General features: G+C 45.9%; 1 protein-coding gene across 4 annotated transcripts in view; it reads right to left on the bottom strand.

Moving 5' to 3' along the window:
• LOC135216276 (intermembrane lipid transfer protein VPS13D-like) overlaps positions 1-25,473 on the bottom strand; it is a 999,641-nt gene that overhangs the window by 860,995 nt on the left and 113,173 nt on the right. For all 4 annotated transcript variants that reach the window (XM_064251439.1, XM_064251442.1, XM_064251440.1 and 1 more), the window contains exons 7-8: positions 20,733-20,847; positions 17,262-17,467 (exon numbers count right to left, since the gene is read on the bottom strand). In XM_064251439.1, the coding sequence (XP_064107509.1) occupies positions 17,262-17,467; positions 20,733-20,847 (321 nt within the window). The remainder of the gene's footprint in view (positions 1-17,261; positions 17,468-20,732; positions 20,848-25,473) is intronic.

Below are 25,473 nucleotides of genomic sequence, written 5' to 3'. Positions count from 1 at the left end.
AACGTTTGTAAAAGCATCGGCGTATGTATAAAGTTAAGCCACAGCATTGTAGTCTCTCTTAGACTCTTTGTAGTCACCACTGGCAACTCTATGTCGGCCGCTAGCCCAGCGACCGTCGACGTTTTCGCTCGTTCGGACTCTTGTAAACGGCTTCGTCCGATTGCTTTGAGCTTACCAGCCACTGACTTCTTGATTTTCTTGCTGCAGTGACAGTCCTGGTTCGAAGATGAAGAAGAATTTACTCTTCTCCTCTTGTCCCGAGGATCAGTCACGAAATCTCGTATCCTCCAAAGCTTGACTGGTACACTCAGTGATGCTACCGAAGTTAGTTATGACACCATCTAGAGAAGAAGACGAAGAAGACAAATCACGCCTTTTCTTTTTCTTACTTAGCCATTTTCACCTCTAGATCCTGTTTATTCCCCATTACTGTGTGTACCAATGAGTCAAAAAGCGTACTAGGTTCCGGAGGCAGCGAAGTAAATCGAGACTCAGTAGGCTGTGATGTCATGACTACCGCCATTTGCAAGTGGTCTTGGGTATGACGTCAACACGCTTGATGTAAGCGTGAGGCTGTTTATGGTACTCTTGCAGCCAAGATCAAGAGACCCAAACTTCTGTGGCATTTCTACTTTACAAGGATGTGACAGTCCCGGCTCGAAGATGAAGAAGAAATTATTCTTCTCCCCTTGGCACGAGGATCAGTCACGAAGTCCCTGATTCTAGCCTTTCCAACTCTTCACAGCAGCCAGACTAGACTAACTTTCCATCATTCATTTGTTCAACAATTACAACTACTTCTTGTGCTTTCATATAATAGGGATGTAACAATCCTGGCTCGAAGATGGAGAAGAAACTTCTCCTCTTGGCTCGGGGATCAGCTACGAAGTCCCTATTTTTTCCAGGATTGGCAGGAGAACTCACTGGCATCAAAGCCAGTCACCTAAGCTTGACGCCTAAGGGAAAGGATGCAGAGGAAAGACTTGTCTTTTCCATTATGTGACTTATATCTCCTAACGCTTGTAATTTCTCTCAAAAACAATGTGCATTAAAAACCTCCCATCCGAAAGCATAGTTGTAAAGTACTCTTGTACCTTGAAATGAAAATGGAAGCATGCCTTCGTGTAAGCCGCAGCTGTGAAGAGACGTCATGGTGGTCGCCATGTTTATGACGTTATGGCGGTCCCCATGTTTATGACGTTACTGAGCAACTCTAATGCAAAGCCAGCACCCTACCAGAAGTGCAAGGCTGTTGATGTTATTCTCGTAGTCATAGCAACCTGACATTAAAAGCTGCCTTGTTGCCCTATCTACTTCTTTACAGATGGCGACGTATCCGACCGCCATCCAGTGCATGTCAGGATAAAAGGGACATCCATCACGTGGGATCCTGGATGGCAACACGACGTTATACATCAAACCAACTGTCCTTTTGGGTTGGTTCTCCTGATAAGCCTAACGCCGACCGCACACCTGCATCCTCTCTACCCACATACCTGGAACGAAAACAAGATAGCAATGCCGCCTCTTCCAGCAGGGAAAGAAGCACAATTAGTCATAATTACTTCCCAAAGAACATCCAGATACAGCAAAGCTTTGGATTACAGGCAATCCATAAGAATAGTATGCAATATTCCCAAGCACAAGTAACGAATTAACCGTGCCTTAAGAGTTTCTTCACCTACGACTTACTACACAATGAGTACTTTGACGTCGAAACCGTCAAAGAAAATAACAGGGCGTTTATCTGCTTCTTGTGATATCCAGGAAGTCTCGCAGCATGAGAAGGCTTCATGTTCACATACCCGGGAATTCCAAAAAATAAATTGAAAACAACAGGGGGCAAACTAAACCAGCTTTAAAAGATCGGAGCAAAGAACGTCCTCACTTAAAGGCGGTAAGAAAATAACTAACGGGTCACAAGTTAATGAGGGGTATGTGGGTGGCCTCACATGTCTTGTGATTATTTTAAACTTTACCGGTTTCCAGCTGGCACTGAGTATTTATCCTAATATTAAGACTGAAGGTTTGTTTCGTATATGAACAAACAGATTTTTATGATACAAATACGTACTCCTACATTACAGTGTACTTATTCCAGGTTGGGCCCCAGACTACCATAAAATACGTACAATTCGATTTTACTCAATTCTGTCTCTCTTTCTCTCTCTCTCTCTCCTCAGGGCAATGTAAGACGTACGTATGTTGAAATGATACTACTGTAAAGTGTTTTTGGATGCTAGAGCATATTGTACATTACTTAAAATATATTTGCTAATTATTATTTTCATTCTATTTTCCAGTCTGCTTTTACTGGAAAATAAAATAAAAATAAATAATGAATATTTCAAATATTGTTCATTATGCTCTATCATCCAAAAACACTTTACAGTAATATAATTTCAAATACGTACATCTTACATCACCCTTACAGAGAGAGAGAGAGAGAGAGAGAGAGAGAGAGAGAGAGAGAGAGAGAAAATCATACACCTGTTATGCTAAGTCTGGGGACCAACCTGGAATGAGCTTAACATATACACTATACAGTCGACCCTCGATATTCGCTGACTCCAGATTCACGGACCCACATATTTGCGGATTTCTTTATGGACCTAATATACCCATTTCTGGGCCTAACCTGTGTCGTCCCGTGAAATGTTCCTATAGCACTCATTTCCAAGGCATAAATATTGGTAAATATACAAGAGAAAAAGCTATATGGTTATGCCAGAGTTTCCTGGCTCGCTCACCCTTAATTAAGGGTGTCGGTATGGAAACTGGGGCGTGTGAAACCACTATCAGAAGTCCCCTGCCAATTAGTCTCTTCCTTTCTCAATATCCCCCGTTCTACAGAGGAGCCGTTCCAGGCCATCTACCGCCCGCTACTGCTACTACTAGCGTCCTGTCCGCCATTCCTTTGATAGCACTGTTTACGTCTTGACGTGTGTGTGCATTTCTGAGAATTCTTTCCCGTATTTTGAAGATTCCATGATGTCTGAGCGTCAGGAAACCGTTGGGAATTCTTTCCCGTATTTTGAAGATTCCATGATGTCTGAGCGTCAGGAAACCGTTGGATCTAAGTTGAACACTGCAATTAATAAATTTCCACTTTTTAGGGTAGCGATGGTAATTGTAAGTATGTTAGGCGTTGTTATTTAGGGGGAGCCTGCATGACGCCGCTCCCGAGGCAGCCATTTTGTGCATCGCTACCTGCGAACTTTCATAACATTCATGACGACGTTCAATTGGTCTCTCATACTAATTGTAGTCACCTTATTTGGATAGATTAGCAGTTCCTCAGAAGTTAAGAGCATATTTATTCCTATCCTGACGTTATATGATAGTTTTCTGAACGCGAGGGTTATACTAGCCTATCCACCCGAGCCGCATGGTCTCGAAAGGTAGCCTAGATCTGGGATTCCTATTATCCTTCCCCTTCGGCTGTCTTCCCAACTGATTCGTTGGTTGGGTGGCGTAGCCAACCCTCCCCTTTTTCCTGTATGCTAGTCTCATAAATAAGAGACTACCTCACCAGGTCGAATTTCGATTGGAGGGTATCTGCCCTTATCGTGACCTAAACACGATGGTCCATGAGCCACTCTGGCCTACCTGGCAAAATCGCGATTACAGTCCGATTAGGCGGGTTAGGCTAGCTGCTCAGAGCCTCCCTGGCCGACCTGTCCAGATCGTTCCGATATTGCGAAGGTTAAGCCAGCCACTTGAGAGGACTCATCCCTTTTCTTCCCTACCCTTTCCCTGTCCCCTCTTGCATCAGGACTATTTGTATTACATTTATTATCCTTTATACTGTATTATTTTATTGTTTTTGCGTGTCACTGCATGATTCAGTTGGCCAATAGGCCTTCGGTCCCTGTTTTTGGCTGGCTCAAAAATTCTCGGGGGGGTTGTCCCACCTGACCGGTTGTTGTGACCAACTGATCGCGAGTGGACCACTCCTCTAGCCGTCCTCCCTCCCCCTGGACTCACTTTGGTGGGGTGACGCGGCTCGCCTTACGCTACCCCATGTAGCTGACCCGAGCCTTTCACACGTTGGGGGGAGGGTAGGGAGTACAGTCAGGAGATTGGTTCACCGCGCCACGCTCAGTGTGAATGGTACGGGGGGTGCCCACCCTGGCAAGCCTTGGTTGGCCACCTGGCTCGTCGGGACGGTATACGCTGCATGCCACCAAGTTCTCGCATTCCCTATCCGCAGTCCTCTATCCCCCCACCTATCCTCCCGCCCCGGCGGGACCGGGATCCCGACTAAGAGTTCGTGCCTGTTATAAATATAATAGCTACGATCTCTTATATGGCCTAGGTTTACCTATTTTCCCTGATCCGATCCCACGAAGTCGGACTCGGAAGTACAAGGATATCATGGAGGAAGGAGGGACTGCACATGGAATGGACGATAACGGACAGAGCATATATACGCGCATGTTTGAGATTATAGTAGTTTTAATTACTTTAAACGTAATTTAAGCTTCATCTAAGCATGCTTCGGGTACGCTTACTATGACAGGCATATCTACCCTGCCACATATTCAGACCCGAAGCACCATGTTCCCAAGCTCCTTTCCCGGGTTTCAACCTTCTTGTTTCTACCTCCGTCCCACACCCCAGTGGAGGACGGACAGTAGGCTAAGAGAAACGATCCTAGCTTACTAGGAAATGCTTCTCCGGCGCCAGCGGAGTCAGGCCAGGTTCATCCTTCCCCTGCTCTGTTTGTACCAAGCCTAATCCTTTAGATTCATGACAAGAACGAATAGCTAGGGCCCGGAGGTAGTGGTATACAAGAATTGATAAAATCCTAGTAGTAGACACGCATTCCGCCGGAGTCAACTCCGGTGACAGTAGAGTTGCGATACATGCCCCGCCAGATACATCTCCGGCGGGTCTATATAGTGATACTCATGTATCAATTAAATTACAGATGGACGCTGCCTGGAGGCGGCATGCACGGCCATGCTTCAGGAGCTGTGCGGGCATGTGGTTTGCCGCTCGCATGCCAGATGTGCGGTGCTTGTGGACTCCTTGCTGGTATGGCACCAGGAGGGGTGCAAGGTGTGTTACTGTTACGGCCTCTGAGAGAGGTTCGCTACAGGTTCGATGTGAAATAATAAAAAAAAAAAAATGTCAACACCAACAGTTGAAACTGGGGATACGAATATAGAAAGAAACACTAACACAACAAAGGTTTATTTACAAGCTTACTAACATAGGGAAATGCAGAATGGTATCTCCTATTTACATAAAAAGATAGAATCTTACACCGCATGAACTGGGGGAACAGTGAGGCAATTCAAATACTTGCGGGCCGGTTTAGTGACTCGAAGCAGTGGCTTCGCAAAAGGAGAGCGTTGATTGCAGACATCCTCTTGACTCCGTATTGCGGAAAATAGTCTACTTGTAAGGCAGGAGCTCCCCAACTCCTCTAGCGGGACCTTTTCTTCTCTGAAGTCTGGTCGACGTCGAGATAACACGAGATAATTCGTCCACTCCTGAAGACGACTAACCAGTATCCAACCAACTCTCGAGCAACTTTTTTTCCTGATCCTTCGTCAGTTCCTGTTTCTCTTATCTCTCTCGGAAGGTCTCTGCAGCTGCTGATCTCTCACTGATAATCTGATCTGTGGCTCATACTGAGGATATCTCTCTGTGACTAACTGGAAATATGACAATTTGTCCAAAATTGCATTTTTCCTAACTATACAAACCTGAGGTCCTTTTACAATAGGAAGGTACTAGCGGCAGCTGGATAGGTCGTAAGCTTTCGAACAAGGGGTTTGGTAGTTAACTGCTTGTCCGACAGGCGCGCGCGCGCGACTGGGAGGTAAACAAATCACTTTTGCTTTTGGCCCAAGCAAAAACTGCAGAGTGAGGGGTGGCATGAGGTGGGGCTATGTGTAAAAGGACCTCAGGTTTGTATAGTTAGGAAAAATGCAATTTTGGACAAATTGTCATTTGTTCCGACACGGCATACAAACCTTCGGTCCTTTTACAATATTATTATTATAAAAGTAGTTTTACCAGACCACTGAGCTGATTTTCAGCTCTCCTAGGGCTGGCCCGAAGGATTAGATAAAATGCCAGGTCTAGCCCTTAGGCCAGAACTGGGACCAAATTGGTCATTCAGGATAAAAAAAAAAAAAAAATGCACAAAGGCGAACGCTTTCATACTAGAACAAACACACAATAAATACATTTACTCATGTTCCCTTACATACATACTAAAACGGTATATTAAAATTCGGAATTAAGTTTTAAATTTTTGAAATTTTGTTTTAAAATTCACTAAAAAAAACTTATATTTTATCAATTAAATTGCAGTTCCTCAGAAAAGTCAAAATTGGAACTACTGAAAATGTAAAAGATTCTGTCAAAATTTCTTTTATTGTTTTATTTCCAAAAGTTGACAGTCTCTGCTGGTCATACTTTGGACACTCGCACAAGACATGTCTGACTGTTACCAACTCCTTGCACTCTGAACACTCTGGAGCAGGGTCGCGTGGGTTGCTCATCAGGTGCCCGTGTGTCAGACGAGTGTGGCCTATACGGAGGCGTGTCAGGATTACTTGAGCATGTCTCTCTCTTTGATATGCTGAACTCCATTTGTTAACATCCTGTTTTATTTGTTTTAATTTATTATTTTCAGGAAGACTCACTTCTTGGTGGGAGGAATCTGAGTCTTTTGTGAACAGACTGGTGTTCGCCCAACCTTGGAAGTCTCCCTGGTCGTAAGAGCGAGGGAGGGATCCAAGCCTCTGTCCGATTGATCGGGGTGTGCACCGCAGGATCAATGGTCAGACCTCTGGACCGAGTACTAAGAGAGAGGCAAGCGTATCTCTTCGTACCAGCAATGTAAGAACTTGTTCCTGTACAGGAGCAAATATAAAGTCATGGGTTTGACTCTTGTAGGCATCCACTTCCCCCCCCATTGTCGGAGGTAAGTGGAGTGGATATTCTGCTCCTATCCCTAGTGAAAGGGATAGGATGGGGCTCTGTCATATAGCTCACCTGCATCTCGTCCTCATCCAGCGTAGTGACGACCGTGGCCCTCTGCCCACAGGTAGAGGAGGAGGAAAAGATGGGAAGAGGGAGCCAGTCACTCACTCACTCACACATCCATCCACACAGTCACACCAGGACTCGATGCTGTTTCAGCCTGCGAGGGTCTGGGTTAGCTACACAACTTGTTGAGCAGCCACACGGTCCAAGAAAAGGTATCCAAGGACCTGTGGGCAATATCCCGAAGGTAGAAGGACGTAAAGGTAGTCTGGTTAGACCAGACCCCTGCCTTCAGGACCTGCGCCACGGAGAAGTTCTTACGAAACGCCAACGAGGGGCCAATACTTCTGACTTCGTGAGCTCTCGGACGGGACGTACGGATGTCGTCACTGCCATCAGCCTCATACGCCCTCCTGATGACCTCACGCAGCCAGAATGAAAGAGTGTTCTTGGATACTTCTTTCTTGGTTACCCCGGTGCTAACGAAGAGGCGTCGACACTCAGGCCTGAGGTGTCGAGTTTTCTTCAGATAGCGCCGTAGCGCCCTCACAGGACAAAGCAGCATCTCATCCGCATCATTATCGGTGAAGTCCATTAGGGAGGGAATCGTGAAGGACTCGAACCTGTCGTCAGGGACCGTCGGTTTCTGAGTCTTCGCAACGAAGTTCGGGACGAAATTGAGCGTCACAGATCCCCATCCCCTGGAGTGTCGTACATCATAGGAAAGACCATGAAGTTCCCCTACTCTCTTCGCCGATGCCAGGGCCAGCAAGAAGAGGGTCTTGAGGGTCAGATCCCTGTCTGACGACTCTCGGAGTGGCTCGAACGGCGTTCGAGTCAAACTCCTAAGGACGAGAGTCACATCCCACGCAGGGGGCCTGAGTTCCCTAGGTGGGCAAGACCTTTCGAAGCTCCTCATAAGCAAGGAGATCTCGAACGAGTTCGAGATGTCCAATCCCCTCAGTTTCAGGACGAGAGCCAGGGCGGCTCTGTATCCTTTGACTGTGGGGACTGAGAGGAGCTTCTCTCGGCGAAGAAAAACGAGGAAATCCGCTACCTGCTGAAGAGTGGCTCTGAGAGGAGATAGACCCCGTCTACGACACCAACCACAGAAGACGGCCCACTTCCCCTGGTACACAGCTGCAGAGGACTGACGGACGTTTCCAGCCATCTCTGTTGCTGCGCTACGAGAAAAGCCTCTCGTTCGCAAGAGATGGTGGATAACAGCCAGCCGTGAAGACGTAGGGACTGGACTGCTCGGTGGTACCGCTCGACGTGTGGCTGGGCGAGAAGGTTGTGCCAAGGGGGAATCTCTCTCGGTTCTCCTGCGAGAAGAGCCAGCAGGTCCGGATACCAAATGGCCTGTGGCCATTTGGGAGCCACCAGGATCATCCTGAGATTCGGGGTGACCAGTGCTCGACTGATCACCTTGCGAGTCAGGCTGAACGGGGGAAAGGCATAGACGAAGAGGTTGTCCCACGGGTGTTGAAGAGCGTCCTCTGCAGCTGCCCATGGGTCCGGCACGGCCGAGAAGAACACCTGGAGCTTCCTGTTGTGCCGGGTGGCGAACAGATCCACGACTGGTCGCCCCCACAGGTCAAAGAGCCTTTCCGCCACGTCCTGGTGTAGAGACCACTCCGGTCCTATTCACCTGATCCCGACGGCTGAGCGTGTCTGCTACTACATTCCTCTTCCTGGAATGTAGCGTGCCGACAGCTCTATTGAGTGTGCCTCGGCCCACTCGTGCACCTGCCGAGTCAACTGGTACAACGGGAGAGACACTAGGCCCCCCTGTTTGTTGACGTTAGGCCACTACCGTGGTGTTGTCGCACATCAACACCACTGAGTGTCCCATCAAGCGGTCCTGGAACTCTTGGAGAGCGAGGAACGCTGCCTTGAGTTCCAGTACATTGATGTGAAGGTGCTTGTCGTTCTCGTCCCACACTCCTGAAGTCAGCAAATCCTCCAGGTGTGCGCCCCATCCTCGGTCGATGCGTCTGAGAACAGCTGCATGTCCGGGGGGGGAGTGCGCAGAGGCACTCCTCTTAAGAGGTTCCTGTCGTCCAGCCACCAGGCTAGGTCCTGCCTCACCTCCGGTGTCAGTGACACTGGAAAGCTTGGGGGATCCGTCGCCTGTGACCAACTCTCCTTTAGTCTCCACTGAAGAGACCGCAGGTGAAGACGCCCGTGAGGGACTAACTTCTCGAGTGACGACAGGTGTCCGATCACGACTTGCCATCGCTGAGCTACCTGTTCCTGCCGAGACAGGAACTGGTTGGCTGCCTCCCTGAATCTGCTGATCCGCGAGTCTGCGGGGAAGACTCGCCCTGCTACCGTGTCGATCAGCATACCCAGGTACTTCATCCTCTGCTTGGGTTCGAAATCGGACTTTTCGAAGTTCACAACGATCCCCAGATCGCGACAGAACTCGAGCAGTCGATCCCTGTCCTGTAGCAACTGCGAGCGGGAGCTCGCCAGGACTAACCAATCGTCGAGATACCTCATCAGACGTATCCCGTGCGAATGGGCCCAAGCAGACACCAGAGTGAACACTCGCAGTGAACACCTGTGGGGCGGTTGAGAGACCGAAGCAAAGTGCCTGAACTGGTACACCGTCCTGTCGACCAGGATGAAGCGGAGCAGGTACTTTCTGGAGGACTGATGAATGGGTATTTGGAAATACGCATCCTTCAAGTCCACTGAAAGCATGAAATCGTTCTCCCTGATGGAGTCGAGCACTGAACGTGCCGTCTCCATCGTGAACCGGGTCTGGCGAACAAACCGGTTCAGAGGAGAGAGATCTATCACCGGGCGCCAGCCTCCCGTAGACTTTTCCACCAGGAAGAGTCGACTGTAAAAGCCCGGTGACTGATCCGTGACGATTTCTATAGCTCCTCTTGCTCCAGCATGGTCTTGATCTCCTGTCTCAATGCTACGTCCTTCGATGACCCTGGAACGTACGACTGCTGTTGGACCGGGTTGGAGGTGAGGGGTGGCCGAGATTCGAAGGGTAATAGATATCCCTCCCGAAGGACATCTACAATCCAGGTCTCGGCGCCGTAGCGCTGCCAAGTTGCCCAATGGCTGGCCAGGCACCCCCCCACTTCCGGCAGCAGGTGAGGGGGAACGCCGTCCCTAGCGTTTCCCCCCCCCCTTTCTTTCGACTTCTTCCCAGAGCCTCCACGGGAGGAGGAGGGCTGGGAGGAGGGCTGGTTACGGCTCCCCTTTGCAGAAGTCGAAGAAGACAGAGTCTTTCCCCGGGGCTTCGACGCAGCTACCGTCTTAGCCACCGAGGAAGCGCTAGCCGAGCTCTTTGACTTGGCCGCAGTCCGAGGCTGCCCAGAAGCCTTCGAGACTGCCTGGTGAACCAGACGGTCACTGTCGTCAGTGCGCCGTCTGTCCACCGCAGCGTCCACCATCTCTCCTGGGAAGAGAGACGTGGAACTCCGTAAAGGTCCGTTGCGAAGTCCCAACGCCGCTTCACGCCCCGGCCGCCCTGGAAACCCGAGTAAGGACAGCGTCCCTACGTCGGAGAACCAGGTTGGCCCACAGGTTCACCGTCTGGTGGGCAAGGAAGGAGATGGCTCTTCCCCCAGACTGGCAAAGTCTCCTAAAGGCCGAGTCATCTTCGGGAGAAATTCCCCCGGAGTTGGCTGCGACCTTAGATACTGTGAGGGACCACAGATCTAACCAGGAGACGGCCTGGAAAGCTGCCATTGGCAGTAGATTCCAGGCCGAGTGCCTCTTGCTGCGAGAACCATAGGTTCTCGGACAGGAGCTGCTGCAGAGACACACCCGGAGTCAGCCTGGCTAACTCCGGGTTCACCTGTTTGGGTTGGGCGGCATCGGGTCCTCAGATGGCACGTAAAAACGCCGCTGTCGCAGCAGAGGAGGTGGAAGCAGCTTGCTCGACCTGCCAGACTTGAGAGAACCGTCTGCCCGGAGACAAGCGATTTCTACCTGGTCCAGCACTGAGTCGGCAAGCTCGGAACGCGGCAAACCCACCGTCGGTCTGGGTTCCCTCTTCGGGCCCCAGAACGACTCGAGCCGGGACGTGGGCTCGGATGGTGGGAGCGGCGATCCTTCCACGAGGTCGTTGTGCTGACGAATCAGCGCAATAACCTCGGCAAAGTTCCTCTGGATCTCAGGAGTGACTGCGTCCTGCGGAGTCGGACCATCCAGTCCCTCAAACAGGAGCATCTCCCGAGACCCTCCTCCCTCGAGGGGAGGAACAGCGACAGACCCCTCTCGGTCTCCTCCAACCACTTGTGCATACGACCTGGCTGGTCCGAGAACCGTGCCTGGTACGTAGGACGACGTGGTGGGATCCTGAGGGGCGCACCCCTCACGATCACTCCTCAATACCTCGCCCCTCCCGGTGTAACCCGAGGAGGTTGAAGGTATGGGAGAGGGCAGACCTGACGCTCCCTCCTCGCTCGCTGGCAGAACCAGTGGGCTTGGAAGACTGCAGGCGATCGTCAACCCGCGGTGGCGATCGAGCTGCAGGCCTAGTCGAGCCGTCTCGCTGTGGAGAACGGCTGTACCGAGAACAGCGGCCCCGGTCTCGTGTGTCAGAGGAGCTGGTGCTGGTTGCCGTACCCGATCGCTCTCTGTGAGAGTGACGGTCAGGCGACCGGCGAGCTCCACTGTCACGGTGAGACCGGTGCGTATCCTCACAGCGCGTCAACGGTCGCGTGGTTACCAGCCGTGGCTGGCGCCGGCGAACGGGGGGACCTCTTCCCAGCCTCAGCCCGTGGCCGGTCATGGACCGTCACGTCCGCCCGGGTAGCCAGCTGCTCGCCGCGAGAGCGAGAGCTGGTCTGGTGAGAGTCGCGTGAGCGGCTGTCACAGTCTTCCGCTCCGTGCCATGAACCTGACGCTGAGCTGGCTCAGAGGTCTGGTTCCTAGCTGCACGGTCGCTGGTAGGCGACCGTACACTCGGTATCTCTCGCGAACGAGAGGCCGAGACGGATCCTGCTGCCGTGGTCGAACCACTAACAGCAGGTGAGGAAGTGCCGGTATTAGCCGGCACTCCTCTGGTCCCCGTAGTCTTCTTCCTTGCGGAAGAAGAGACGGGTCCTGCCCCCGAAGGAGCAGGGTGACCAGCGGAAGAACCCCCCGTCTCACCAGAGCGAGACGGGCCCTTAGAAGTTCCCGAAGGAGACTTCTTAGGGGGGGGGGAGGCGACCTTCTTCTTCTTAGGCGGGGGAGCCTTAGAAGAAGAAGGGGAAGAGGCGGCAGACGACGACGACGACGACGACGAAGAAGACGATGAAGACGACGACGACACCTTCCTCCTCTTCTTCTTCTTCTTCGTCAACCTCCTCAGGACCGATGTCAGATCTGTCATCCAGAGCGGAGCCGGGGCTGCTGTTGCCGAAGCAACAGGGCCCGGACGCAACTGTCCAAACAGATCAGCATCGGGAGCAGCGGTGCCAGGAACAGGAACAACGTCAGCAGGTGCAGGCATCACAGGAACAGCAGTGGAGACGGCAGGAGCAGTTACAGAACGGCAGCAGTGGTCGGTAACGTCACGTCCGTGAACAGCGGCTGGGCAGGTACGGCAGGTACGGCAGGCTGTACAGGCGGTCCAGGTGGACGGACCAGCGGCACAGACATCCTTGGTACTGGTGGGAGGTCCAGGGGCGAGCTCTTCGGGCACACGAAGTCCGGTCGCGGCAGCACGGCAAACCCAGGCGGCGGCATCACACTCCCCCATGGTACGGCGACTGGCCCCTGCACCGATGTAGTTGGTGTGACAGAGACCGCGTGCGGGGTGTACACCAGGTGAGGAGGTGAAGCATAGCCAGGCGTTGTAAGGGTCGTGGTTGGTGGTCCGTTAACCCGTAAAAAGGGGCAGGGGGGGGTGGGCGTCGACCGCCACAGAGCCAGCGAGATGGTAGAGCAGCCCTGGACACTCGGCACGCCCTGCAGACCAACGATGCCCACACCTGTCCTGAGGTGTCGTCCTTCGCGGCAACCGCACCTGAGGAAGCAAAAAGTCGGGTGATTAGCAGGATCCTCTACCCACTCGCGCGAAAACGAACGGATAGAGGACCCAGAGTACAACTCGACATCGGGGTATCTAGCGCCCTCCTCCACACTCGACAGGTCGGGTGAGGAGAAGGACCTAGAAACCCCCCCAAAGGGGAAGGCGCCAGACGTGGGGAGCTGAGCGGGCGGCAGGAAAGAAGACGAAGTGTCCGTAACCAAAGGAGTCGCGGGAGAGCTTTCCGACGACTCCTTTGCAGGCCTTCGCTTCTTCCTGCCTTCGTACAAAGCCCACTGCGCCTCCGACCAATTAGAACATACTTCACAGGGCTCGGCTCGGGTGCATTCGCGCCCCCGACACCTAGCGCACAAAATATGTGGATCAATTTCCGGGAATGAGCGGAACTTTCCGCATTTACGCCCTTCGGTACCCGGGCATAGTCTCCGGGGGGTAGCGAGGCGTGGAGATTCCATTATTGATCAATTCACAAATGAAATAAGAGAGGAAATGATTGTACTTACAAATGATTCACACACAAACACAACCAAATACTCATGAAAGCAAACGACGAGAAGCGGGCAGAGAGCGTCGAACACACACGTCCACTCGCTGTGAGGCCGAAAGCAAAAGTGGTTTGTTTACCTCCCAGTCGCGCGCGCGCGCCTGTCGGACAAGCAGTTAACTACCGAACCCCTTGTTCGAAAGCTTACGACCTATCCAGCTGCCGCTAGTACCTTCCTATTGTAAAAGGACCGAAGGTTTGTATGCCGTGTCGGAACAACTCTCTCTTACGATCTCTGCTCTCCAAAGTTCGTTCGTCGTATTTATACGGCACTCAGGGGGCGGAGCCTACGGCGAGCGTCACAGACTTGCGAGATTTCTAGAATTTCTAAGATGAATCTAGACGAGGTATTGGATCAGAAATTGCGGCGTTTCCCACATCCCGCCGAGTTCCACAACACTCCTGCCGATTCTAGAACCATCAATGATACAGGTACCTCCAACACACTGCGCTAACGCCTCCTTGCTGCCGAACTTCTCGAAAATGCATTCTCCTTTCCTTTATCTTTCTTTGCTAGGAAGCAATTACCATCACAGTTACTCGTTAGTGAAAGACCTCACTACTGAGTCGGTACGTACCATTCTCCTAATGATACAATGAGAAATATAATGAATGAGAATCATATTGATATATACTAGACTAAGTAATTTAGTATCTAGGTTAGACCGTGATGTAGCTATCTCTTACAGACCCCGCAAGCTGTCAAGGATTCGACGTTGGCAACCCTCAAGGTCTGGGTCGGAGGATTTGGCAGGAACTTCAAGTCCAAGCAGCCCTACATGCTGTCTGAGGAGCTGGCCTCGCTCATATATCCTAATGCTAAGAGGTCGGCAGCTGTAGCAGTGGACTTGGCGGCCCCTATCATCGCCAGGATCCGGGAGGAGACACAGGCCCTGCCGGAGGACCCGGAGGGTTTTGGCCAAGAGGTTCTGGGAGAGGTGGCAGCCATGAACTTGGACCGTGAGCCCATGGTTGTCGACAACCAGGGGAAAGGTAAGGATATAGGTGAGGCAGGTAGTACACGGGCTAAAGTTCTGCCCTTTAGCCCGTCTCAATCTTCTTCCACTTCTTCACTCCAGGGGTTCACCGGGAAGCCCAAGACTGTTAGGGACAAGTTGGGCTCAGTGATCCCTAAAGTAAAACACTAGGGACATTCTGACAGCTATTAAGAAGATTAGCCCACAAATTGACGCTGAGGTGTGCGAGATACGAGAACGCCTTGCCTCCAGACTGCAACAAACTGGCAAGAGAAGCACTCACCAACCCTTCTGGGGACCTGTCAGACTCAATCTTTGCAATGACCGTCAACCATAAGTCCAACCATTACACAGTGTAACATGGAGGCTGCCGTAGACTCCAAAGCTGAGGCATCCTGCGGAGACATGGACAGCACCAACGACCTCACCTGTTCTAAAGACAACCCTGGCTTCAGACGTATGACGTCCAGGTTAAGATGACAAGACGACAAGTAGGCAGAGTTCGTAGCATAATACTCCTATGCCTTGTGAGTGGAGGGGAAAGCAACTTGGAAGAACCCCTTGACCAAAGAGACCCGTCCCGATCGGACACAGAAGCATTTACCTTGTGCAAGGCTGAATGGACATGCTCCAATAAGGGAAGCTGAAACGACGATTTAGGATCTTGCATAGCCCCCAGCAAGGCTTCCAAGCAAGAAGGAGTGAAAGACGACCGAGCCTGAGTCCTACTCTCCAAATTGTTGAACCCACGAATGAGATCGACAACTTGTCTCCTTCCTCCTACTCCGGCCACGGAGACTGATGACGAGAAGATGCAGGCTTATCCAACAAGCCTTCCTCGTGCAGACCAACAGTAGACCCAGTAGCCAAACAACCCGAAGCACCAGTTGACCTGTCTGGACTGGAGCCATGCGCCAACTCCTGCGACAAACCAACCACAATACTAGGAACATTACTATGAACACTCGCAATAGATGACTCACGTACTTGCCATGTACTCTTCCGTGCAGAGCAGATACACGTACATGCGATGGAGAAGCGTCTCGAACACTTGACATAGAATGAGAATTCCTAGAGTCGAACCCCAGACAGCATCAAGGGGAGGGGGAGACGAACACTCCAGCTGCACTACTTCTGTGTTCACAACCTTCGATCTCTTCACAGGGGCCTTGAGATCCTTACGACAACGAATAGGCCCAAGTGCCGAAGAAACTGAAGAATCAGCAACATGTGCACGAACATGCAAGGTTGCAACACACTCGCAACTCGAAGCAGAGGACGATGCAGCCACTGCAGATTGCACAGGGAACAAAACACTAACACCCTTGGGAACACGGGCATGCCACTCCTCACTCATTGACAAAGAGAAGGCAAAGTCCTTAACCTCCAAAACTTGATACGCCGACACGGCGGAGATGGAGGAGAAGGAGAGGATGACAACACTGACTCCTTACACATCCTCTTGGCAGGAGGAGGGGGCGATGCAATACGCTTGCTCCCAGTCTTCCCAGCCAACATGGCAACAAACCTATCTTCCAAAACAGAGTCCAATCTCTTAAGAACCGCCATAAAGCCTCGGATGGAACCGCAAGGGAGGGCGCAGATGACACGGAAGGGAGATGGAGTGTACTGGAGGGCAGCGATGATGTTAGGGGAGCAAACAATGACAACACAGAAGAGTGAGGCAGCACAGCAGCCCCAACCAACAATGCCGACATTGCAGGGAGAGACAACACTGAGGGAACTGGGAGTGATGTCATTGATGAAAGTGATGTCACCAGGTGCCACTGACAGTTATACAAAATGGCTGATCCTGTGATGTCACAGCTTCCCCTCGACCAGAGAAAGCAGCAGGTGTCACTGGTGGAGCAATACAAAATGGCTGACCCCGGCCACCAACGAAGATGAGGCCAGGAGGAGGGGGGAGAGTTGTGGGAGCCTGAGGGGGGAGGCAAACATCCATGAAATGTGTCAGCAAATCCTCCAAGGAGGGTGAACCCCTTTTGTTAAGACCTAAGGTTTGTTTGCATATGAACAATTGTATTTTTCATAGCTAACAAACCTTCGGTCTTATCAATAGGATAATCTAACGCCAGCTGGAAACTGGTTAAAAAAAACAATTAAAGAATGTAAAACAAGGAATCTGTGGCATATGGCAACTCATGTGTATACAAGGTGGATGCTGGTCACTGACTCAGCTTGGAACCTCGTTTTGACTGGTCTTTTCAAGTAGCATCATCAACTCACAACCTCATCAATACCCTTTCTTCCAAAACATGTAAATCCAATTATGCTCCCCTGGCTTTTTTTAAAATTTCATTCCAGCATGAGCAACACTCTCCAGCCAACTTAATTTTGTTTCTTGCTATTACCAACCACAATGTTTCCCTCCATAAAAACTGAAAAAAAAATCCATATTCAGACTTCCTTTTTAAGCTGTATCTACAAGTTGGCTCATATACTTTGTCAAGGCTTTCCCCTCATTAATTCTTGGATTTAAACTACTTCCTCTATAACAAACTCCCTAGTTTAGTCAAATCATCAGAAGTCCTTAATCACTAATATGAATTTCGTGAGGCAAAATTTACTAGAACTCTTTAATCTATCTGGAGAAACCTGGAGAATTGCTGAATGTTCCTAGGTTATTTGACTGTCAAATACGGATTTCTTAGTTCTGACTAGGCTGACCCTATATAAAAAAAATGCATATATCTACACTTACTTGTGGTCTGCTTTGGAAGTGAATGGATGGCACTCATATGTCAAAGCAAAAAGAGGTCCTTCTACTTTTGGTTGGGAAGGAGATATCATTGTTGTCAATCTTGCATACATAGTAGAGGTTCTGGACATGGCAGCTTTCAATCCTGACCCTGATGTCTCGCTATTTTGTGGAGATACTAACAGTGGAAATGCTGAATCCTGAGTAACCTGAAAAAATGATACAGCATTTTGAAAATAGCTATGAGCACACAGAAATGAGAAGGGAATAATTGCAATGAACAGCAGCTAATGTTACAGCTAAAGACCGATAGTACATTTATAAAAATTTTTCATTTTACATAGTATACAGGTACTCCACCCTTCACTCTTTGAACTTCTGACACTATCTAATGGAAAGATTAAAAAAAAAATCTTAAGAAGAAAAGACGTGTCTACAAAGCAAGGTATCAATAGGACCTTACACTACCACTAACATTCACCGATGCAACCAAACACTGTAAGACAGTTCAAAATTGTAACAAAGCTATGTATCATTTATTTAATGTACACATCTGTAAGAAGTGACTACTGATTTAAGTTATTATGGCATCAGACAAAAACTTCTACTCCTCAGCTAAAAACATAGCTGGGGTCACTTTTTTTAATTAGCCTCCTCTGTGTTTTGATCTTCTGTCTTCCTTTCATTTACTCCTTTGTAACTTGTCTTTTTTTTATTGCAGTCCATATTGTCTCTTAGGCCTTCTTATTTTTCATGACTCTAACACTACCACTTCCATTATCTGTCTTGTAAAACCATATCCCCTCCTCATTGGATGCCCAAAACATATTACATAATCTTGACTCTAGGGTTTTCTTTGACACTTGAAATGACCTTTGCATTCATCCATCTCAGCATCTTCATGTTTGTCACATGATCTCACATCTTACTTATTTTGCTCTATTTTCTCAAGTAAAGAAATAGAAATAATAAAACTTTTGAGTTAACAAAAATAAAAAGAAAACTAAATTCAAACAGGATTCAATATAGACCACTTTTATTCAGTTTTTTTTAAATAGGCATTCAATTCTTTTCTTGGAAGTAAACTTTCAATAGTTTAAACGAGTTTTAGACAAAACCCAGCACTAAACAAGTGAAACCAGACGAATCTGGCTCAAAACGCCGAAACCACCCCTTAACAAGTGAATCTGGACAAATTGCTCCTAGCCCATAAAACTAAAGTGCAACTGACACCTACTTCCAATTGTTTCATCCACTTTGACTTTGATGGTTAACCTCCTTATCTGTATTAACCACATCCTCTATCTTGTCTTAGTCATCCATCCTATCTGTCACATATCTCCAACTATGCAGCATTCTCTCTAGCTCCTCTTCAAATCTTAACCTCCTTTATAAGAGGAAAATGTAGCAAGAGCTTCATGTATGTGAGCTTGTGTCAATCAGGCTCTAGTGAAGGCCTGGTAGAAGTATGAGAAGGCTCTGCATTGTCTCCTTATTTGATAGATCAGGAGAGGAAGACTACTCCTAGCAGCAACTCAGGATACACTTAGGAGGAGGCATTTCCGTTGAAAACAGTAAATGAGGCACAACAAGACCTGAACCAGTCAGGAGAGAAGAATATAAGAGAATATATTCTATAAGATAATTTTAGACATCAACAGAGGACAGAACAGCAGAATATTACACATCAACACTCAAGGAATAATGGAGGCCACAGTCATGGAAACATTTGAGAACAAGAGAGTAGCCAAAAGCATGGTAGCAGTCAAATACACAGAAGCAGTTGCTTACATGATAGCACATGAATGCTGGGGAGCCTTCCAGTAACCAGGAGAAGTGGTAGCAACAGATGGCATGAATAGTGCTCACTACAGCTGCAGCAACAACAGGCAGACAGCAGGCAGCAAAAATCAAGTGGAAGTCACAGCTTCTACAATTAGCTTTTCTTTGGATGGATCAACAAGAGGTACGAATGGTTTTGAAACAAAGAATTCATTTCTTCTTGGGACAAACAAGAAGAGGAATGCAGAAACTTCAGTGAGAGTGGGAGACAAGTAAGAGGTACAAAGCTGAGAGCAAAGGGCCATAAAATGAAGGAACAAATGAATACTAAGATGGGCACTTTAAGAAGGAAGGCAAAACTTCATCAGGCAAAAAGAAAGGAGTTAAGATCAGAGATAGCCTTTGGTCCTTATTTGGTGCTCATGAACAGAAAAAGCATCAAAGAAACAGAAGCCTTGTCCAACATCACTTGAGTTTTGACAGCAGGAAACACAGCATGAAACAATGAAGGATAGTTGGAAGAAACATCAGCAAAAGCCTTGAAGGCAAGACGCTCATATGTCCCTGTGGTGAACAATGTTGGCAGGCTATTACTTTCAGTTCCAGTTTAGCTTTTCTTTTGGTCATTCCAGTTCTATCTTGAAGTATTTATAATTCTGAATTATAAATAAATGTGAACACTTTACATCTCACATGGTGATTCTAACCACAGTTTATGTTCAGTGGTTCACCAGTTTCACTTTGCAGTGTGATCATTTGATCCATAGTATGTACATCTGAAATTAATGAGGCTTGTTTTTACTATGTCCATATTTATGGTCTTACTTCTACATTTTGACTCAAAATTTCAATTGTCTTAACTGAATTTCTTGCTTTCAAATAAATTCTATTTTTGCTATTTCCAAAGAGGGTCCTTTGTTTTTCTGCTTGGGATATTATGTATAGATATCACAGTCTTGCATCCTATTGAATCATTTTAAGAGACTAATATAATGTCTTATTCAACCATTTTACTTCATTATTTAGTAACATAATTGTTCCCTGTACACTAATTATTGTGACATGTTTTGTTACTTCAACTTGAGTTATCTATTAAGAGATTATTCTCATAATGATTTTTGGCAATTGCTTCAACCAACCATGTTTTGTTTTTGTCTAAAACTCATTTCAACTGCTGAAAAAAAAAAAATGAATGCCTATTTCCAAAAACACTGAATAAAAGTGGTCTATGTTAGATCCTGTTTGAATTTAGTTTTCTTTTTATTTTTGTTAAATCAAAAGTTTTATTTCTACTTTACTTTTTCTTGACTAAGGGAACCATGGGTGTACAAGAGGTCAAATGTATTGGATTAAGTCCCATAATGATACAAAAAGAATGAATTTAATGACATACCTTGTTTTCTTTTTTTAAGTAACTGCAGTTTCATTAAATAACATACCTTGTTTTCTTTTTAAGTAACTGCAGTTTCATTAAGAAGAAAACAAGATGTAGTCTGTATTTCTTCTTTATTTTTTCTCTTACAAGTTTTCTTAAATGTATCAAAAGGCTGAAGAGTTTAATTGATCAAGTTGGAAAAACTCCCTTTAATGGAGAAAATATATGTATTTCTTTATCATCCTGAGATTATTAGAGTGAAGACATTTATTTAAAACATATTTTTACATTGTATGAATGCAATATGAAAATCTCACCTTATCGTGTAAGTTCAAGGATCCTAGTTCGATGTCAAACTTGTATGATTTATTCCTAGGGCGTGACTCCAGGGCCATTTTCACATTGGCAAACTCCAGTTCAAACAGTTCAACACTGAAAATAAAAAAAAAATCAGTTTTCAATGTAGGTAATTATATATTTTATAGCATAATGACAGTTTTGGTTATGTAAGAGGCTTTGTGCTGTAGTCTAAATAAAGGATTTCAAAGTCAATACTTTTATTTGAACACATTTAAAGCTCTTAACTTAGTCATGTCTTCATAGCCAGTAAGCTTCTTTAACAATGCACAGTGATCATATCTCGAATGTGACATGGCGTGAGACTTCCCAATCCCAGAGGGATTATTTTCATCTAATCTGCAGCACCTGTTCACTTTCTGCTTCTATTATTCATTTTACTCATCCTGATTACCTGAGAGATAGACAATATTCTGAGGCATTTATTTGATAAAGTTCTTTATCAAACTGGGAATCAGTATGTATGTCCATATTTCTGGACATATCTGATAAAAAAAAAAGAAGTAAAATAATTAGATGGAGCATCTGGTATCGTTGGAGTTGTAGGCTGGCTGTGGGCGGGAAATTCAGTCCAGGAAAGCATTTGAAATCTATGGACTTACTTTGCACTCTTCAGCTCACCCTAAGTTTTAATGGGGTTGGTTTCAACATATTGTTTTTAATTTTCTTATATGAACATATTTTCAAACGAAAGAGATATCAGAGACTTAACTGAGTGATATGAAATAATAATCTCAGTGGAGTAATAAAGAGCAATGAACTAAGCAAGATTTCTTTTTCTTTTCAAACAGATGTCTCGAGATGACAACACCATTCGTCGCACTGTTTCCAGATTTGCAAGTCAAGCTCGCAACATTATTATGAATGTTCATCAATACTTCAGCTTACAGTGGGGAGCAGAGTCAAGAAATTAAGTATTTGAGAAGACCACCAAAGCTACAGGAGTGCCAGCCAACACAGTGAAAAATATCAAGCGACAGTCATCTGAGTGTGGCAACATCCCCTTCTCTTCACCTGTATATCCAAGGAAGAGTATCCGAGTGAAGGACAAGGTGGATAGTTTTGAAAATGAGTGTATTCAGAAGGGGATTTTGTCTTTTTATGAGAGACAGAAGGGGATTTTGTATTTTTATGAGAGAGGAGAGCTCCCAACGTTAGATGCCCTGCTGGAAAAAGTGAAGGAAGACCGGTAAAGTTTAATAGTGGAAGTTGGATTCTGGTATAAAAAAGTGACAAGTGGAAGAGCTATTTTAATGGAACGTGATGATAGAGTGGCAGCGAGAACTGAATACCTACAGTTAATTGAAAAGAATAGAAATTGTAGTCCATCTGAGCGCAAACCTGAAGTATTCCTGGATGAAACTTGGATAAACCAAAATGAATGTGTAAGTCAGTGCTGGACAAGGGGTGAAGGCGAAATAGGACCCAAACTTAAGACTGGAAAAGGGTCAAGATTTACTGTGATGCAAGCAGGGAGTGAGAAGAGGTTTGTCAAAGATGCACTATTGTTGTATAGGTAAAAAAATGGCGCCAAAAGGGACTAACATGATTCCATGGACCATGAAGGTCTTTAAAGTGGTTTAAGAAATAACTATTGCCTAATATAGAAGATAGATCTCTAATCATAATGGACAATGCTTCCTACCATAGCACAATAGAAAATAAAGTGCCAAAAACCAGCAACAGCAAAAGTGAAGTTATAGAGTGACTTTCTTCCAATAACATCACCCACAACCCATCAGCAACAAAGCCAAAATTGCTACAGCTTGCCAAGTGTCACAAAGAAAAAGAGAGGTATGTGATAGATGAAATATCCTGTGAAAATTGTCATGATGTGCTCAGACTGCCACAATATTACTGTTAGTTTAACCCCATAGAACTTAAATAAAAGGGAGATATCAGAAAAAATAACCAATGCAAATCAATTTTGAAAACTGTTGAGCAGCTTACGAGACTGGCAATAGACAAAGTTATAACAGAAGTCTGGAGGAAATGTTTTCACCATGCCAAGAAATGAGAAGATGATTATAGGAGGAAAGATGTTGCTAGAGAGCATATGTTTGAAAGTTTTTGTTATTGACATTGGAGATGATGAAAGTGACAGTGATGATATTGATATTAGGGAGGATGACACTAACAGTGATTCTATAATTTTCCATTTTTTAAATAGACAATTACATAACTACAGTATTTTAACGAGTTTCCTTTTTTTTTTTTTAATATATAATAGCATAACAATGTATATATCTGTTTACAAATTCATTTCACCTGGTTTGGAATAACAATGTATTTGTATAATTTTCCATTAATTTTGTGTCAATAGGTAATGACACAAGTATGTATATATATGTATGATTTTCCTTTACTTATTTTTTTAAATAATGATAATGATGTAACAATATATGTAAGATTTTAGTTTCTTTTTGTTTATATAGATAGCCTAATGACATAGCAATGTAAGCCTACTGTGTATGACTTTCTTTTGTTTTTATGACATAATGTATCAGCATGAATTTCCATCCTTTTTGTTGAACAGATAAAGATATAACAGTCTTCTGATTAGTCTCATTATCCTACATGCACTATATAGTATACAATGATGCAGGGGTGTGGGAATGTTTACGGGAACTATACTAACTCAGATATGAATTAAATGATTCAAGAATAATTAACTATCTCAGGAGAAAACTAAGCAAATGTTTCCTAAACATTGTTGTATATACATTATCGTGTAACATGTATATAAGGGAAGTAAACATTCTGGTGTGAGAGTAGCTCAAGCAAATTCTAAAAAAACAGAATATTATATTCATTACATCGTCAATAAATTTTATGATAAGAAATAAAGAGGTATTCTTTTGTTTATTGAGTGAACATAGGAAAACCATAAGCTTTTGATGTTATTGACCAGAGAAACAAGAAGGCATAATAATTAACTCCTAATCATTTAGTTCTGTTATTTATCAATGAGCCTCATAAAGTATGCAAATTTCTCACCTAGACTAAACTGAAGCCAACACCCAGATGCATCCATCTGATTTTTTTTTATCAGATATGCCCAGAAATACGGGCATACTACATATGATATTTGAGTAAAAATGTTTGAAAGTCATAACGGGAATTCTATGCACTTATTTACAGAAAATGTAATGACATAATAATATGGTATATACTCATACATATTGTCGAAACCGCAAACATCTTATATTGCTAACTGGCAACTGCCAACGCTCAACAGCTCTAGCTGAGAGGACCAAATCCAACGGTGTCCTATGTCTCTCGGCACTACTGTCAAACTGAGTCAAGTACGGATGCAACATAAGACATTCTTCATTTTCTCTTTACATATTACACACAACTAAAATCTGAAAGCACCAGTGTATTCAGGGTGATTTTATTGTATAAAAACACAAGTTTAATTTTACTTTGAATCATGCAAAATCCAAGGATAAATAAAAACAGGTATAAAGACTGAAATGTTTCTCTCTTCACTTGTACTCGTAATTCCTTTGTGTTTTATCTTATTGATTTCAGGAAAAGATTATTTAGTTGTACATTCAATACCGAATCCATTGGTATGACCAAAACTTCCCTATCTTTTGCAAAATGTAAGAAAAATTAAAATATAAACATATTGCTAGTTTTCTAAGCTACAAACAAACATATGACACTGAGAGAGCAGCCTACCTCCTGGTACCAGCCAATCAAAGGCTGCCAAACAAACGTCTCGTGGGCACAAGACTCTACCTTATATGAATAGACTATAGTGACCTAGCATAGCCTATCTCTGAGACCAAAACAACAACTTACCATATTCTTAGCAATCCCCCATTTGAAAGTGATAAAAAAATCTGTAGCAGTTAAATTTGCTTTCTTGTGTGGCTCTGCATTACTCTTACCATCCTACCAATGATTTCATCTTGTCTTTTACCAGTTGGTCAGAGTAGGAATGTCATGTGGTGCCATGTTCTATCTCCCTTGCCTGGTACCTGATTCCTGCTGCTTCCAGGGATCAGGATTTTTTTCAAATCTTCTTCCATCTGAACCGGGAAGGCCTAGAGTCGACCAATACTCACTCAGTGTAGAGCTGTCAATATCCGAATCTGAATTAAACTAACTGAATCTCTTCCTATACCTAAGGGGGGAGAGGTGTCCTTACTCTGCCCAGAGATAGGAAAAGAAGCAACAATAGGATCTCCTGAACCCTCTTCAGATACATCTGTTGAGGAAACAGCAAAACACGAAGGGGTACGTTCTTCCATGGTAGCAGCAGCAAAACAATGATTCAGGGAAGGAGAAAAGGAAAACACCATTTAAGAGTCAAAACCCTCCCATGGCTGTGCAGCGCCCTTCAGAACAGGGGCTATTTATGGTCTACATCATCTATAAGTTGCGTGAGGGTCAGTTTCAAAAGAGGCTAGGTATTGGAAGCAAGGGTTGTTGGCTACACCTGGGCACTTCCTATGATTTTTAGCAATTGGCTTTTGTAAATCGTGGGTTTGCATAATGAATCGCAAACAAACACACAAAAGGGCACAACTATACCACTCAAAACTCAAACAAAAAACCAATTGCATACAAAATGGCAGGAAGTGAATAAACCAACTTTGATGAGAGAGGAGCAGTGCAACATCTGCTCAATAAGGCACTTAAGAGAACACTGGAACATCATGAGATTTTATGGGACAAGAATGCAGAAGC

This window comes from Macrobrachium nipponense, chromosome 6, assembly GCF_015104395.2.
Source record: "Macrobrachium nipponense isolate FS-2020 chromosome 6, ASM1510439v2, whole genome shotgun sequence".
Lineage (NCBI taxonomy): Eukaryota > Metazoa > Arthropoda > Malacostraca > Decapoda > Palaemonidae > Macrobrachium > Macrobrachium nipponense.
This window is presented reverse-complemented; position numbering and strand designations above follow the sequence as displayed.